The following is a 13,552-nucleotide window of genomic DNA, read 5'->3' as shown; positions in this document are numbered from 1 at the left end:
AAAAACGGATATCTGTCATAGAATCATTCATAACACTCCAAAAAAGTGCCATTAGTTTAAATAATAACGCCTCGCACACAGCTGACACCTGTAAGACGAGTTCACCCAAACAACTTTGGAAACTTTTAAATTTAGCCGGAATTAAATATGACTTCATTCATAAACTCAAACAAGTTATAGAGAATCTAATCAAAATGATAAAGTCGTTACCTTAACCAACGTTCCGTCGTCGTTCAGCCAGTGGAGAAATGCCCCAACTTGCCCCGGTCTGTCCTCCACGTTTGTTGTTCTGTCTGAAATAGTACCTAGAAAGTTTGCCGCTAAATTATTAAATTTGTTAACTTTCAGTGATACATTGTATACGTTTTAAGGTGTATTTAAAAAATGTTGACGACCTTCACTATAGTTTGAATATTTGGTACAAACAAATGGGGCTGGTTCCCTTCTGGTACGACGTACGTGTAGTGATTGACGACTTTTGGAGAATAGACTACTTCCGGATTCAACCGGACATTTTTAAAACTTCGGACAATTGGCGGGAGGCGCACATCGTTTATTATTATTTATTTTTGCGAATTTAAATGTATTTGATGATGATTTAATGATTTGTGTTTTGATAAATAAATAAATTACTTACGTCGTTCATATCTTATTGTCTTTTTAGTGGTGGTGTTACCCATCATCATTATCGAACGCGATGGACAGCTAAGAGAAGAACATAAAACAACGTTAAAACTAGAAGTGTTCGGAAAAAAATAAAAATCAATGTGCGAGTATATAAAGTTCCACAGCAAGTCAATGCCATCGCCTGTACGCGATAGCGATGACGTGTAAGTCTCACCACAGCCCAAATATCGCGACACTTTATCTCGCCCTTGCATTATAGCGCTGGAAACCCCACTTTAACTTCCTTTCCCCAACATGGCACCGAAGGTGAAGAAGGCAGGTTCGTGTCTGAACATTTTCATGTGTCAAATTTCGGCAAACATGTGGCTTAATGGGCACATCGACATACCAAAGACAACAAGAAAACAAAAGTCTTCATGATTACTTCCCACGTATGCCAACTAAAGGCCCGCAACCTTGTTAACGCGTGCGAGTTTACTGGTCTGCCGGGACATGCTCGGCTACTCCAAGGCTAAGCTAATAGTACCGATCTGACTATTTAGTCATTATGTCGAAAGATTTCCCCGATCATCTTATAGTCAGTGTTTGGATCGCGTTTATTGTAGTTGTCGATTTTAGGCGTAGTCATGGTTGTTTATCATGAAGATGACCATATTAGCTTCACAAGACTAAGCATGCTATCTGAACAAAATCGTTTGCTGACGAGCACCAGTAAATAAAATGGTCCTATGACTTTCAACACGTTATTTAATATCGCATGCCGTTCCTTTAACATTCTAGCGGTTCCCGTCAAGACGGAGGTCAAATCGAAGGCTCTGAAGGCCAAGAAAGCCGTTCTCAAAGGCGTCCACAGCCATAAGAAAAAGAAAATCAGGACTTCTCCCACCTTCCATCGTCCCAAGACCCTCCGTCTGCGCCGGCAGCCCAAGTACCCCCGCAAGAGCGCCCCCCGCAGAAACAAGTAAGAACCTCTCTTATGGTGACAAAAGGTGCAAGTGATGCTGAATAGCGATCAAAGTATGAACATGCCATGTGTCAAGCTTTTATAACGACTGATGCACCAATGATAAGATGACCAAAATCATGCTCAACATGTTGCTCCAGACATTTGCAGCACTAAGAAATGTCCAATATTGTCCAGGTTGGATCATTATGCCATCATCAAGTACCCACTGACCACCGAGTCCGCCATGAAGAAGATCGAGGACAACAACACGCTGGTGTTCATTGTAGCCGTCAAGGCCAACAAGCACCAGATCAAACACGCCGTCAGAAAACTCTACGACATCGACGTCTCCAAAGTCAACACGCTCATCAGGTGCGTACGTTCACACTGCGTTTTATGAAAGGGTGCCGGAAGACAGGATTTTAAATCATAGCGGTTTCCTTGCAGGCCGGACGGCGAGAAGAAGGCGTACGTCCGCCTGGCGCCAGACTATGACGCGTTGGACGTTGCAAACAAGGCAAGTTTGAGTCGATTCTTTGGAAAAGGTTCAATTATGAGAATCAGTCCTATGCATATGATGCTAAACCAATTCTGAATGTTAGTGATTGCATTTCAAAGGAACCACTGATGCTAGGACAAATCTTTGCCGTTGCAACCAGTAACCATTTAGTTTCCTCATCTAATGCGACCTCTTTTTTTTTCTTTATATTTTACAGATTGGAATCATCTAAAATGGTGGAAGAGACTTGTGGGCTAATAAATATTTGTATAAACCAAACATGAATATGGTCTGCTCTTTGTATTTATATCACATTATTCAAAATCATTACATGTTTATTTTGTCGATACAAATCAGTTTCCATCTATTCTCATTCTAAGACAACCTTCTATTTAACCTTTCACCTGGGTGATTTTGGATTAAGTTTTGTTGCTTGAAAGCAGTTAGTTGCGCTGGTGTCGAGGCTTACTGAAAGTGACTGTCTTAAGCCAGGGGTGTTGAAACTTTTTGCAACAAGGGCCAGATTTGATAAAGTGAAGGGGCCCGGGGGCCAATAGCTTTTTCGGACATTTTTTTAACTACAAAAGTGTGCAAATAAACACTGTTATAAATGTAAATATGTCTGTAAATGTCTATGACAAAATAACCACATACAAGCCACTCAGGCAGATGTGAACAACCCTAAAAACGCAAATTCCGCCTTTCATTCATATCTGAAGAGTCAGATAACCTTGAACAAACTATGAAATACCTTAAATTTATATGAATCTAAAATAATTTTTGCCTCATGAACATTTTAAACAGGAGATATAAGTAATGCAAAGTTGTCGGGCTAGACTTTGGACATGCCTGGTCTAAACTGAAACCATGAATGCGTTAATTTGCTTAAGCCGAGAGATTCTTAAAGACGGTCACTTTCAACACAAGGCATGAGTAGTGATTCTTTATCATATTTATAAATGTGGTGTGTGAGGAGCTTTTGTAGCAACTAGCAAGCTGTGTGTTACATTCATCAATGACATAACGCAAGACCACGGCGGTTTTATGAGAGAAAGGTGCGCACCGTGCCTTTGACCAAGCCTCGACAGATGGGACACTTGCGTAGGGACGGGGCGCAGTCTTTGCACACCACCAGGTGTCCGCACGGGATGAAGACGATGTTGACCTCCTTGTCCATGCACACTTTGCACGTTCGCTCCTCCTGGAGACGCCGCAGTTGCTCCTCCATGGGAAGACCTGACAGGTCTTGGCTAGGAGATGCTGCTTCGTTGGACTGAGCTAAAAAAAAAAAGATCACTATAGTGTAGCAGAGAACATGCACAGTGGATAGAGAAATTTTACACACCCCTGTTTTTGTGTTGTTAAAAGAAAAAAAAAAAAGTTGGACAGACATTTGGGTGCGTTAACTTATTATATCCACTGATGGTGTTTTTGTACCCATGAGCTCTCTGAGCAGATGCACGTCGTTCTTTTGGATCCAGTTGCGAAAAACCTCTGCGGCCGCGTTGCCTTTAGTGAGGACCAGCTCGATGAGACGAGCCGTCTGCTGCTGCGGCGACGTCTGCGCCTGAAGCCCGTTGTATTCCTCGGCGCCTGCGCATACGACAAACGTAATAATCATGGGTGTTATTTCCCAGATGGTCATTGGTCTTGGTCTTTTACGTACTTAGCACATTTTGCTCTCTGAGATGTTCCAAGACAGGCTCCACGCTCTTGAGCCGCTGCACCAGAGCCGCCTGGTGTCGCTTGACAAACGTGAAACCGTCTGGAAGAAAACGTACAATGACGTACGTTCAACTGAGAGGACTCCGAACAGTGTTCCGGGCGACGTACCCGACGCCATAGCCTCGGCCATCATCTCTCGCTCCTCCTCCCTCTTCTGATCCTCGGCGCTGAGCAGGTCCGAGACCAGTTCTTGGACGGTGCGGTAGTTCTCACCGCTGCTGAGGATCTTGCTCTGCACCGTCTGCTTGACCAGGCTACGCTCGAAGCCCATTTCCAGGGCCGACTTGACGACCGGCGTGTTCATCATCACCGCGTCCTCGCAACGCTCGTCGCCCGGGCCCAGATGCACAACTGACACAGAAAATAAAAGCAATTATTGATAAAAGCTGGCTTAAGTCTCCAAAAATAAACTTCGAAATGACAAACCATTCTTCACTTTGTTGAAGGATGGTTCAAACTTACCTGGTGGATCCACAAACTCTCTGGAGCTGCTGTCTCCGTTTGTCAGAAGCTTTTGGGGGAAACAAACACGGACCATGAGCGATTTGTAGATTTAAATTTGAAAAAAAAAGAGATATTTGTGCTTTGGCAATAAAACCTGCTCAAAAAGTCGAGGGAAGCGCGCCTGAATCTGATGCACAAATTCTTGACCTTTCTCCTGCAGCAAATATTCACACCTGAACAGCAACCACAACATTTATTTGCTGGCTCAACATTCACAATTATCGTGAGTTATTTCCATTACCGTGGAAACCATTTTGCATGTTCCACCCAGGGATCGTCTCCTGACTCCCAGCAGCGCAAACCACCATCACAGCAGAAGCACTTCACGTCATCATTGCGACCTTAGCGGATAATTATTTATTTTTTTCAGAGAAAAGTATTTGGGAAATTTTCTTGAGAAAAAAAAAAAAGTAAACTAATCGCTGTTGACTCACCGACATAGTAGAATCCGGCTTTGGCCAGCTGTTCGGGCCTGACGGGGATGCGCGTGGGCCAGTTGACAAAGGTGAGCAGGCGCTCGTCACTCTGCCGCATGGACGGGTTGGACACGTTGTTGAGGGCGGCGGACGACAACTGCGAGGATGACGACGACAAGGGCGGCGCCGGCCCTGCCAGTGACACGTTGTCGGTGCGGTCGCCTCGCACAAAGCGGCAGTTGGGGTAGTGGCGCTGGTGCTCCGACGAGGCGCGATCGCCCGGCTCCCAGTTGCTCAGCTGTAGATGACGCGCGGTTGGCAACAACTTGCAACTCAATGAAGAAAAAAAAGAAAGAAATCACACGGTTTGGTCTCTGTGTGAGCGCACCTGGCCGCCGCAGCTGAAACAGGCCACGTGGTCGCCTAGCCCGAGGAAGTAGAAGCCGGCCTTGGCCAGCTCAGCCGGCGTGATGGTGGACAGCGTCCATGTGTGGAACGAGTCCAGGCGATCCTGCTCACGCCGCATGGCCGGGTTGTGGCAGGCGGGCCGCTGGTGCGACATGTCCTCCACGCCGCGGGAGCTCAGCGGGCTAGAAGGCGGCGGCGGCCCCGAGAAGCCCATGTTCAGGTAGCCCGCCGGCTCCTCGCCTGGACCTGCCGCTGGGTTCGGTGCGGCTGGACCAGGAAGCTAAAAGCAAAAGAAACAAAATAATAAATATACTAGAGAAACTGTATTTAAGATAATGTAGAAATCAAAACGAATATTTCAAAATATCTGGCAAGTAAAATGTTAGAATAAAATATAACAAAACTGTAGGTGAGCGGGTACCTTACCGGTACGATGGTGGCGACACGGAGAGGCGAGAAGGCTGAGTGCGAGGAGGAGAGCAGGTTGGCGGCTGACGGCAGACTCTGCACAAAGGGGCAGGACGGCGACAGCTGCCGGTGCTTCTCGGCGGGACAATCGCCCGCCAGCCAGCCCTCGGCCGTCACGTTGCAGCGGAAGCACTGCACGCGGTCCCCCACGCCTGTGTAGAACCAGCCGGCGCGCGCAAGGCTGCGCTCACTGACGGCCGACGCCGGGAAGCGGGCGAAGGTGGAGATGCGGAAGAGTTCTGCGGCACGGGACCTTTTTTTAGTCAACAATTCATTTCATTCAAGAGAATACACCATTTTCTTTCAGAAAAAAAAAAAACATAAGGAAACATCTGAAGAGCATTTGTTCAATATCAAGGATTCAGCGAAAGGCTTTTTGAGGTGAGCTACCTGAGGAGTTGTCATACTGCAGGTCAGGCGGGGGTCCGCTGCGACAGAGGCTCATCAAAAATTGATTGTTCTTCAGTTGAACCAGAGTGTCCATGGTTTTGGGGATGAACAAGACAAGTAGGCAGTTGGAGGTGCCCCTCGTGAGAGGAAGATGTTTGAAATGGCTCACTCAGAAAGAGCAGTCAGCAAAAATGTAACTGATGAGCCAAAAGCCGGTGCAGTGCGTCTTTCCATCCTCAATTAAACAAAATGGTTCCGATGAGCAAAGAAAAAAAAAATCTATATATCTACATATATAGCTATATATGTAGATATATATAAAAAAAATATATCTCAAACCTCTCCCCCCTCCTTCAGCACCTGGGGAAATACAAGATCAAGTGTCAAATCATGTGAATTCATGTGATCAAGACTCACATTTTCAATTTTAAATATGTCCTGTCATTGCGAAAGAACAAGTGACTGTTAATGGAGATGCCACGCCTCTACAAAGAAGTTAGAGCTTATATTGCAATAAAACAGGAAATCTACACAAAATTCAGTGAAAAATAAATCGCTGCCTTTGAGTGAAAATACATGGTTTCACGAGACAGTGGAGTTGTTAAGGTTTCGTTCAAAATGAAACAGGAACTTCCATTTTAATTGTGGGAGTCTATCATACACTAAAGTTAATATCAAACCAGCTGCCTGATATTGTTATATCAATGTGCCACATTAACATCGTTTAAAGACCATATACCCTGTCAATACATAGGTTTGAGTGAAAAAATGTCAAATTAAAGGGGAATTGTGTGAGATTTTCCTAACAAAATGCTCAAATCGGTTCCTCTTTGACTTGTAGAAACGCTTCCATTTGTTCAAGAATATTTGCTGAATAATCATTTTCAGTATTTCATGGGAGAAACTGACTGATTGTACAATTTAATAACACGTAAAAGTAAAGTACAACACTCACGTTCGCTGTAAAACGAGAAAATACCCTGCTAACGCTACTAGCTACCGCGAGCTCAGGGGTGGCCTTACCGATAAGAGTACAACGAATGGAGTAATATGTTATGGGGGTGGTAAAAAAATACGTCAAACTATGAAAAGTCCCACGGCTGTCGGTACACTCACCGCGGGCTACGTCTATGAGTCAGGCTGCGGAAAGTCCCGATAGCATCGAGCTGCTATCAGACAAGCTAGCTAGGCCACTTCCGGGTTCGAGCGAAAGTGAAATCAACGATCATGTTTTTCAAATACACTATCCCAAAAAACGAGTGCCAATTAAATTCACCCCCAGATTGTACAGTCGTTTTATTTTGTACAATAAGAGTAAAAGGCTAATTTAACAACAACAAAAAACGAAAAGTAACTCAAAAACACGTGAATGCTACGAGTCATCGAAACTTATTATTCGGGGTTATTATTAATTTCAAGACGGGTGTACATGAAAAATACAAAATCCCCTTTCAGGCAAAGGTTAAAAAAACCACACATTCACACACACTCGTGCACAATCTACTTCGTGATTTTTTATTTTTAAATATTATAAAACTATTTTAAAGAAATACCTCCATGGTTTTTATTTATTAAATGTTTATTATGTATTTCAAACAATTAGTGAGAATAAATGTATACATAAAGCGCATGCATAAAAAGGTACAAAATTCTGTAAACAGATAAAGCTTATGTTACACATAAATTCATAGAACAGGGAGTGTCATGCATCATCCTAAGATAAATAAACTTGTGTTGCACAGAAAGGTATGAGCGATACATGTAAATATACATATATATATTTTTTTTAATCACACACACCGCAACATTTATAATTTTGATGCTCCATTAAGCAACCTTAAAAAAAGTCTTCATTTGCTGTTTATTGGCAAGATAAAAGGTTGTACTGTAGTACCTTTAATAGTAACAACTTTAAAATGGCCGTCTCCTAAAATCCCACACAAGAAGGCTAAACCATAATATTAAGAACAGTGCATTTGCTTCCTTAGCCGTTCCTAATCTTTCAACCCTCTGGTGTGGCTCATTGGGTGAAGGAAACATCAGGAACGGCTCTCAGTATGAGAAACCACAATAGTCAACATATTTTACGTTAAATGCTTACTATTACTTCACTAGATAAATGCTTTAACACCTTCCCTTCATTTCAAGATTTTTTTTTTTTTTTTACTGTGTATTATTAGTGTTTCTGCATTCTGCTATTTTGTGCAAGGTGGCAGTTATGAATCTTTTGTGGATTATTTCTGGTTGTTTTATTTCGACTGTGCAATGTGGTGACTATTATGGATAACAGGTATGAAGAGACATTGCATGAAGAATACGACTCAAGTATTGTGACTGTGTATTATTTCTGACCTTGTGGATTACTTCTGGTCATTTTGTCGATTTTCATTGCGAAAAACTGACTTTCAAACGGGCTTCAGCATAATACATATGGCCGTTGACCATTTGGATTCTTCCAAAAGCCCCCCAAAAAGGAAAAATTCCGGCATCTTACCACCTGAGGCGAGATTACTTCAAGGGTGCCAAGGAGGGTACATTGGGCGTTGGTCACGTGTTGGCAAATGAAGTCCTCTGTCGTGTTAGTGTCAACAATCCACACAAAGTCTTCTCGAAGAGGACACAAAATGGTGTCTCTATAGCCAGGTGAGCAGGCTGTCCCTGTCCATGTGCGAGCCGGACAGGACCGTCTCCATGTCCATCAGGAGGTCTGAACTCAGACCCTCTGGGATGCAGGGCATCAGCTCTTCGTTCTCGTTCATCACGGGCATCGAGTCCTGTAAAGTCGGCGACTCCACGCACTCACCTACGACACGGTTTGCATGTTAGCATTTGAGCCGTTTGGATTCTATTGAGCACTGAGCATTACCCGTGTCCATGTGGTCCACAGAAGCGAGTGCCAGGTCGGATGAGCGTGGCAGGCTGCTGACGCTCAGGCCGCTGTCGGTGCTCTCATTGCGAGAGTGAGCGCCGCTGCGAAGGAACAAATAATAAACAAAACGTCACATGATAATGATGATGTTGACGCTCACCCGTTCAGCGTGGGTTCATAGGTGGGCGCTCGAATCCTGACATCCACAGGTGGGGCAAGTGTGTTCCTGTCAAGATCAACGGCTGCCGACATCTGGTTGCCTCCTCCTCCAGATATGTCCTACACAACACGTGCATGTCACATTTGACACAATCTAGCCTTACATTTGGTGTGTCTTAGGTTTCGAAACAGCCTGTGGGAGATCATACATAACGATTCAATACGAATAAACTGCACAGACGTCAAATTCGTCAACTGAACGGTACTTGGGCGGTGTTTCTTTTACATACCACTAGAGGGAGCTCGTGCACCACAAGTGGCAAATGTAAAGATTCTACAAACGCACACACTTTTGCACTTTTTCATGACACCATTATGTACTTATGTTATAAACGTGTGCCGATGACTGCGCCGTACTGAATGGCTCCTCGTGGAGAAATAAACGTTTGCCGAGTCTTGCCTGTCAGTTATAATCACCTGCGTCTTGAGCTGCATTTGTTGCTTGCATCGCAGTCTTTCTTTCTCCTTCCGCTGCTGCATGACCAAGCTTAGGAGGCCTGTAACACACACACACACAAAAAAAACATGCAACAAAAATAACTAAAAACATTTTCATTGATGTCCTTGAGGTCCAAGTCGACAGTTTCCTTTCATTTGTTTTGTTTTTTTGCGATCTTCCCGGTTGCGGTGATGTTAGTGGACAAACAAGCATCTGTGCAGAAGCCCACACCCTCCCCCAAATAATACTGGACTGTGGCGGCGCTACCTAGACGCGGGTGGAGCCACGTGGTACTCTTATTTACGTGATCGATGTAGTACACGTCCCCTTCGGCAGTGGCGGCCCGCTCCCAGCCTTCAGGCAGCCCACCTGAACAGCAGCGAGAGCACACATGAGCAGGAGAAGACGCACAATCGGAGCCCCTTTTTTTTATGTCCTCTGAGCAAAGGATTGTGGGTAAAAAAAAAAAAAAAGACCCAGCTAAACGACAAGATAGGAGTCAGGCTAACCTTGACATACGAGCGGAGATGGTGACAGTGAACTTACTTCACGTAAAGAGACAGTTTGGCTAATAGCCAACAACCCCCCCCCCCCTCCCCAAAAGAGCATTATATCAACTTGCGTTGAAGACTATTACTATATATTTAAAATGCAATGATTGCGATTCGATTCGTTATGGCTGGAGCTAGCTCGCTAGCATTCCATACACATGTATTTTCTTTGGTAGGCTCTACTGATTGATGTTATTTTGTTTTGTTGTTCTTCAAGTGGCGGGGTGGGGTGAAGGAAGACCTGCAAATGGCTGCCACCGAATTAAGCACTTAATGCAATTATTTATAAACAATACCTGCATCTGGATTGCAGCTCGGCGGCGTGGTGGCCGTGGCCGGGTTGCTAAGGGAGTGGGCGTGGACCGGGGACGGGCCGGGGTGCGGCGGGGCGGCAGACTGGAGTTGTGTCAGGCGGGGGTCATGCCAGGTGGTGGTCTTGTCCAGGTGGCTGGAGACACAACACAAATACGCACGTACACAGCAAGTCAGAACAATGACTTGAAGGAGCGGGACTGGATCGACCAGTACGACAACAAAAGTGGAGGTGCATGCGCACACGCGTAAGAAACTCACAAGTCACAAGAACAACTTTCCATTTTGTTATTTGCACTTTTAAGTTGTTTTACTTTGTTGCAGATGATGCCCCTTTTTCGGGACAGTGTTTCAAAAATGTTTCAAATTTGGGCTTTCAAGACCGCATTAAAGGGGCCAGGTAATGGTTCCAAAACAGGTCTAGGGTTTAAAATTGGCTTTCAAGACAGGATTTGGGTTTCAGAGTACCGTTTTGAAACTGTGTTGGGGTTTAGGGTTAACAATGAGGTTGCCTAGGAAGACTAGATCAGGGCTTCAGGGACCGTAAAGCTGCTCTTACTTGAGAAAGTACCGTTGTCCGGTCGGCGTCTTGGCCATCTCCCAACCGTGCGGGAGCGGCATGTCATCGGGGATGACGGCCGCTGCCGCCACGGCTGCGGCCACGGTCGCTGCGTCGGGCATGTTGACGGGTAGCGAGGCGGGTGAGGAATGGGCCCGCACGTGGTGAGGCGTGAGGGACGCGCACGCGCCACCGTCCGAGCTGGCCTGACGGGAAAAATGGGCAATACATCAGATGCTTGTTTTGAAAGAAGCAGAATGTGAAATTGTCTAGAGTTTAGACAACTTGTTTTTACACTTGAATGACAAGAAAGACATCATCCGGGTTTCAGGAACGTTTTGGAACACTTCCATACTTGTCTGGAGTGCGTCCGGGGGTCGGGCGGTTTGAAGAAGGAGTCGGGGAGCTTCCGCATCCTCATGGGCAGCGAGGCAGGCTGCTGGGCGGCCTTGGCCGGGTTCATGACGGCGCTGAACAGGGCCTCCAACTCGCTCTGGGAGTCGCCGCGGACGTGCACCACTTGCTGGCCGGCCGGGGGCGCGCTGCCGCCGACGCGGTGCGCGTCCATGTGGGGGCCTTTTTTTGTGGTTCACACGATTGACAATAACAAAAAGCTGCAAAACAACATCTGACATTAAGAATACGCGTGGACGCCGTTGTGGTGTGTGTGTTCGGGGGGGGGGGGGGGGGTTGTGTGTGTGTGTGTGTGTGGGGGGGGTTGCAAAACTTGCAAGACAATGCGTGACGTGGTGCTCGGATTGTTTACACTACTCCCCCACTTTCCTCTTGTCCCCCCACACCCCAGCTGAACTTTACCAGAACTTCTCAAAGTTATTTAGAAACACGCAATCAACACGCGAGAAAGCGCGCGGGTGCGTGTGTGTGTGGGGAATAGGGAAAAGTGCACACAACATGCCTTCCACATACCTTCACGCAGACAGACCGTCTCCCCCACTCCTTTCGTCAAAATCCACGCTCAATGGCGAGAATAAAGCTACAATAGAATCCCACGACTCCTCGAGAAAGAAATCCACGCAGCTGGAAGTGGAACAAAGTGCGTGGAAAGAAATCACGACGACAAATCCAAACTTTTGTGCGTGTGTGCGCGCGCGTGCACATCCACGTTCCTGCGATAGTGCGCATGGGCGGGGTTGCAGCCTTTAAAGTCGCCGCTGCACCAAACCTGTGCAGCCATTCGCACTAAAAATATCAAATTTCACCACAGTTGCACCGAACACACACAACAAATTATATAATATAGTGTCATTTTTAGGCGAAAACAAAAACATAAGTAAGAAATAGCTTTGGAACCCGACAAACAAACCTCCCTGGTGTCATCCTAAAGACTTGCAACATTCAAGTCAAAACGGAACGTTTTTAATTCAATATTTTATATGGAGAATAGTTGCACTAAAAGAAAACATCTGCCCGGTATGAGTGAACCACACAGACGGTGTGCGCCTCCTCGTGGAGCGCACGCGTACTGCACACTGTGGGTTATGGGGGGGAAAAGAAAAAGAAAAAACCTCGCGCACCATTTTATTATTGTTAAACATTTTGCTCCAACTGCCTATAATTAGTACGGATGGGAGGAATTTTTACAGATATCTTACAGTTTGACTACGTGTTTGCCATTGCCATTAGTCCATGGGCTAATGCTAAGCTAACAGCTGGGGCTCATCCACCGTATAACAAAGGACACATGTAGTTGTGCACGCCTGTCCCCCGCCCCGTGTTTGTGGGGCCCCCCTAATCTGTGGCCCCTGTCGACTTGCACTTGGTGCACATTCCACAGCATTCGCCATCTTTCATTCACTTGTTTTCTTTTCCAAGGAGGTGAGAGTCTCCATCTGGACTCCGGAATGTTCTCCCTGCTTCCCGTTTTAACAGCCCAGTTCAGGGAAGAAATTGCTCTGACCCTGCAGGAGGCGTCTTTTCTGTCATAATGAGGAAACGTGACGCGTGGATGTCGTGGGGTAAAAATCCAAGCGGCCATGTTTCCCCTTTCACATCTGGTTTCCATGATCGGAAATCACGTCTCGCTCCCGGCACATAAACACGAATCGTCTGCGCAGCTAATTCTCCAGAGTGAGGAGTCTTTCTAGAGAATGCCATCACCTAACACACAATACCCGTAACCCCAAAAATTCTAACTGCAGTTGCAACCCTAAGCCATAACCCAAAACAACGCGACCCAAACTTCTGAACTCACAATAATCGAAACCCCTAAACCCAAACTCGTGTAGTGCTCCATCTCTGCTTTAGGGTCATTTGTAGATTGAAACACAATTTGGTTTATGGCAACTCTTCTCCAGCAGGTGGTGCTGTTTACCATCCTTGTGTTTGACGTATGGGTTTAAGTTAGCATCATTGGGTCATATAATGTGTAAATATTTCAGTTTGAAATGCATTACAAAAAAAAAAAAATGCTTTCACACAACTGGCGCAACAATTACAATGCCTTGTTAGTTTCCGTTAAATTAAATTAGGTTCCATGAAGTTCGGCTATATGAGATTGAATAAATTGCACCCGACTCACCAGGTGGCTGCCTGCACATTAACAATGTATACACTTGTCTTTTACAGTGTTTACATTGACAATGGGCATATACGTTCTTCT

General features: G+C 45.5%; 3 protein-coding genes across 14 annotated transcripts in view; 1 reads left to right on the top strand and 2 right to left on the bottom strand.

Moving 5' to 3' along the window:
* Positions 1 to 7,254, bottom strand: part of birc2 (baculoviral IAP repeat containing 2) — a 43,102-nt gene extending 35,848 nt beyond the window's left edge. For 7 of the 11 annotated variants that reach the window (XR_009718189.1, XR_009718186.1, XR_009718192.1 and 4 more), the window contains exons 1-13: positions 7,100 to 7,254; positions 5,984 to 6,343; positions 5,552 to 5,832; positions 5,106 to 5,405; positions 4,736 to 5,015; positions 4,543 to 4,642; positions 4,396 to 4,474; positions 4,260 to 4,308; positions 3,906 to 4,148; positions 3,739 to 3,837; positions 3,510 to 3,665; positions 3,136 to 3,350; positions 211 to 305 (exon numbers count right to left, since the gene is read on the bottom strand). Coding sequence is in view for 1 of the 11 variants with exons in the window: in XM_061299856.1 (XP_061155840.1) it covers positions 3,115 to 3,350; positions 3,510 to 3,665; positions 3,739 to 3,837; positions 3,906 to 4,148; positions 4,260 to 4,308; positions 4,396 to 4,474; positions 4,543 to 4,642; positions 4,736 to 5,015; positions 5,106 to 5,405; positions 5,552 to 5,832; positions 5,984 to 6,077 (1,917 nt within the window). In the remaining 10 variants the exon portion in view is untranslated. Of the gene's footprint in view, positions 1 to 210; positions 306 to 637; positions 706 to 2,357; positions 3,351 to 3,509; positions 3,666 to 3,738; positions 3,838 to 3,905; positions 4,149 to 4,259; positions 4,309 to 4,395; positions 4,475 to 4,542; positions 4,643 to 4,735; positions 5,016 to 5,105; positions 5,406 to 5,551; positions 5,833 to 5,983; positions 6,344 to 6,938 lie in introns of those variants that run through there. The other 4 variants (XR_009718195.1, XR_009718188.1, XR_009718187.1 and 1 more) reach the window with 4 other exon arrangements.
* On the top strand, positions 797 to 2,351 carry rpl23a (ribosomal protein L23a). Its single transcript, XM_061299884.1, has 5 exons — positions 797 to 946; positions 1,408 to 1,588; positions 1,769 to 1,945; positions 2,021 to 2,090; positions 2,290 to 2,351. Exons 1-5 carry the CDS (start codon positions 922 to 924, stop codon positions 2,302 to 2,304), a joined length of 468 nt encoding a protein of 155 aa, XP_061155868.1. The 5' UTR covers positions 797 to 921; the 3' UTR covers positions 2,305 to 2,351.
* A 290-nt stretch (positions 7,255 to 7,544) lies between the features above and the next one.
* Positions 7,545 to 12,312, bottom strand: LOC133168355 (transcriptional coactivator YAP1-like). 2 transcript variants are annotated; one of them, XM_061299872.1, is made up of 9 exons: positions 11,860 to 12,312; positions 11,288 to 11,546; positions 10,933 to 11,138; positions 10,358 to 10,509; positions 9,778 to 9,879; positions 9,489 to 9,568; positions 9,013 to 9,131; positions 8,850 to 8,953; positions 7,545 to 8,786 (listed from the first exon to the last, which is right to left on the bottom strand). In XM_061299872.1, the coding sequence occupies exons 2-9, from the start codon at positions 11,498 to 11,500 to the stop codon at positions 8,617 to 8,619; spliced, it is 1,146 nt and encodes a 381-aa protein (XP_061155856.1). In that variant the 5' UTR covers positions 11,501 to 11,546; positions 11,860 to 12,312; the 3' UTR covers positions 7,545 to 8,616. The 2 variants fall into 2 exon arrangements, with proteins under 2 accessions (XP_061155856.1, XP_061155857.1); XM_061299873.1 differs by lacking the exon at positions 9,778 to 9,879 and having other exon boundaries at positions 11,860 to 12,305.
* Positions 12,313 to 13,552: the final 1,240 nt, after the last annotated feature.

Source organism: Syngnathus typhle, linkage group LG15 (genome assembly GCF_033458585.1).
Source record: "Syngnathus typhle isolate RoL2023-S1 ecotype Sweden linkage group LG15, RoL_Styp_1.0, whole genome shotgun sequence".
Classification (NCBI taxonomy): Eukaryota; Metazoa; Chordata; class Actinopteri; order Syngnathiformes; family Syngnathidae; genus Syngnathus; species Syngnathus typhle.
This window is presented reverse-complemented; position numbering and strand designations above follow the sequence as displayed.

Excerpts from the sequence above, each read along its gene's own strand:
- LOC133168355 (XM_061299872.1), bottom strand. The coding sequence starts at position 11,500 with ATGGACGCGCACCGCGTCGGCGGCAGCGCGCCCCCGGCCGGCCAGCAA. Across the intron at positions 9,880-10,357 it reads GAGCTGCAATCCAGATGCAG|GTGGGCTGCCTGAAGGCTGG; the intron begins GTATTGTTTATA and ends GCTGCTGTTCAG. Across the intron at positions 9,569-9,777 it reads GTGGCTCCACCCGCGTCTAG|GCCTCCTAAGCTTGGTCATG; the intron begins GTAGCGCCGCCA and ends TGTGTGTTACAG.
- rpl23a (XM_061299884.1), top strand. The coding sequence starts at position 922 with ATGGCACCGAAGGTGAAGAAGGCAG. Across the intron at positions 1,589-1,768 it reads AGCGCCCCCCGCAGAAACAA|GTTGGATCATTATGCCATCA; the intron begins GTAAGAACCTCT and ends AATATTGTCCAG. Across the intron at positions 1,946-2,020 it reads AAAGTCAACACGCTCATCAG|GCCGGACGGCGAGAAGAAGG; the intron begins GTGCGTACGTTC and ends GTTTCCTTGCAG.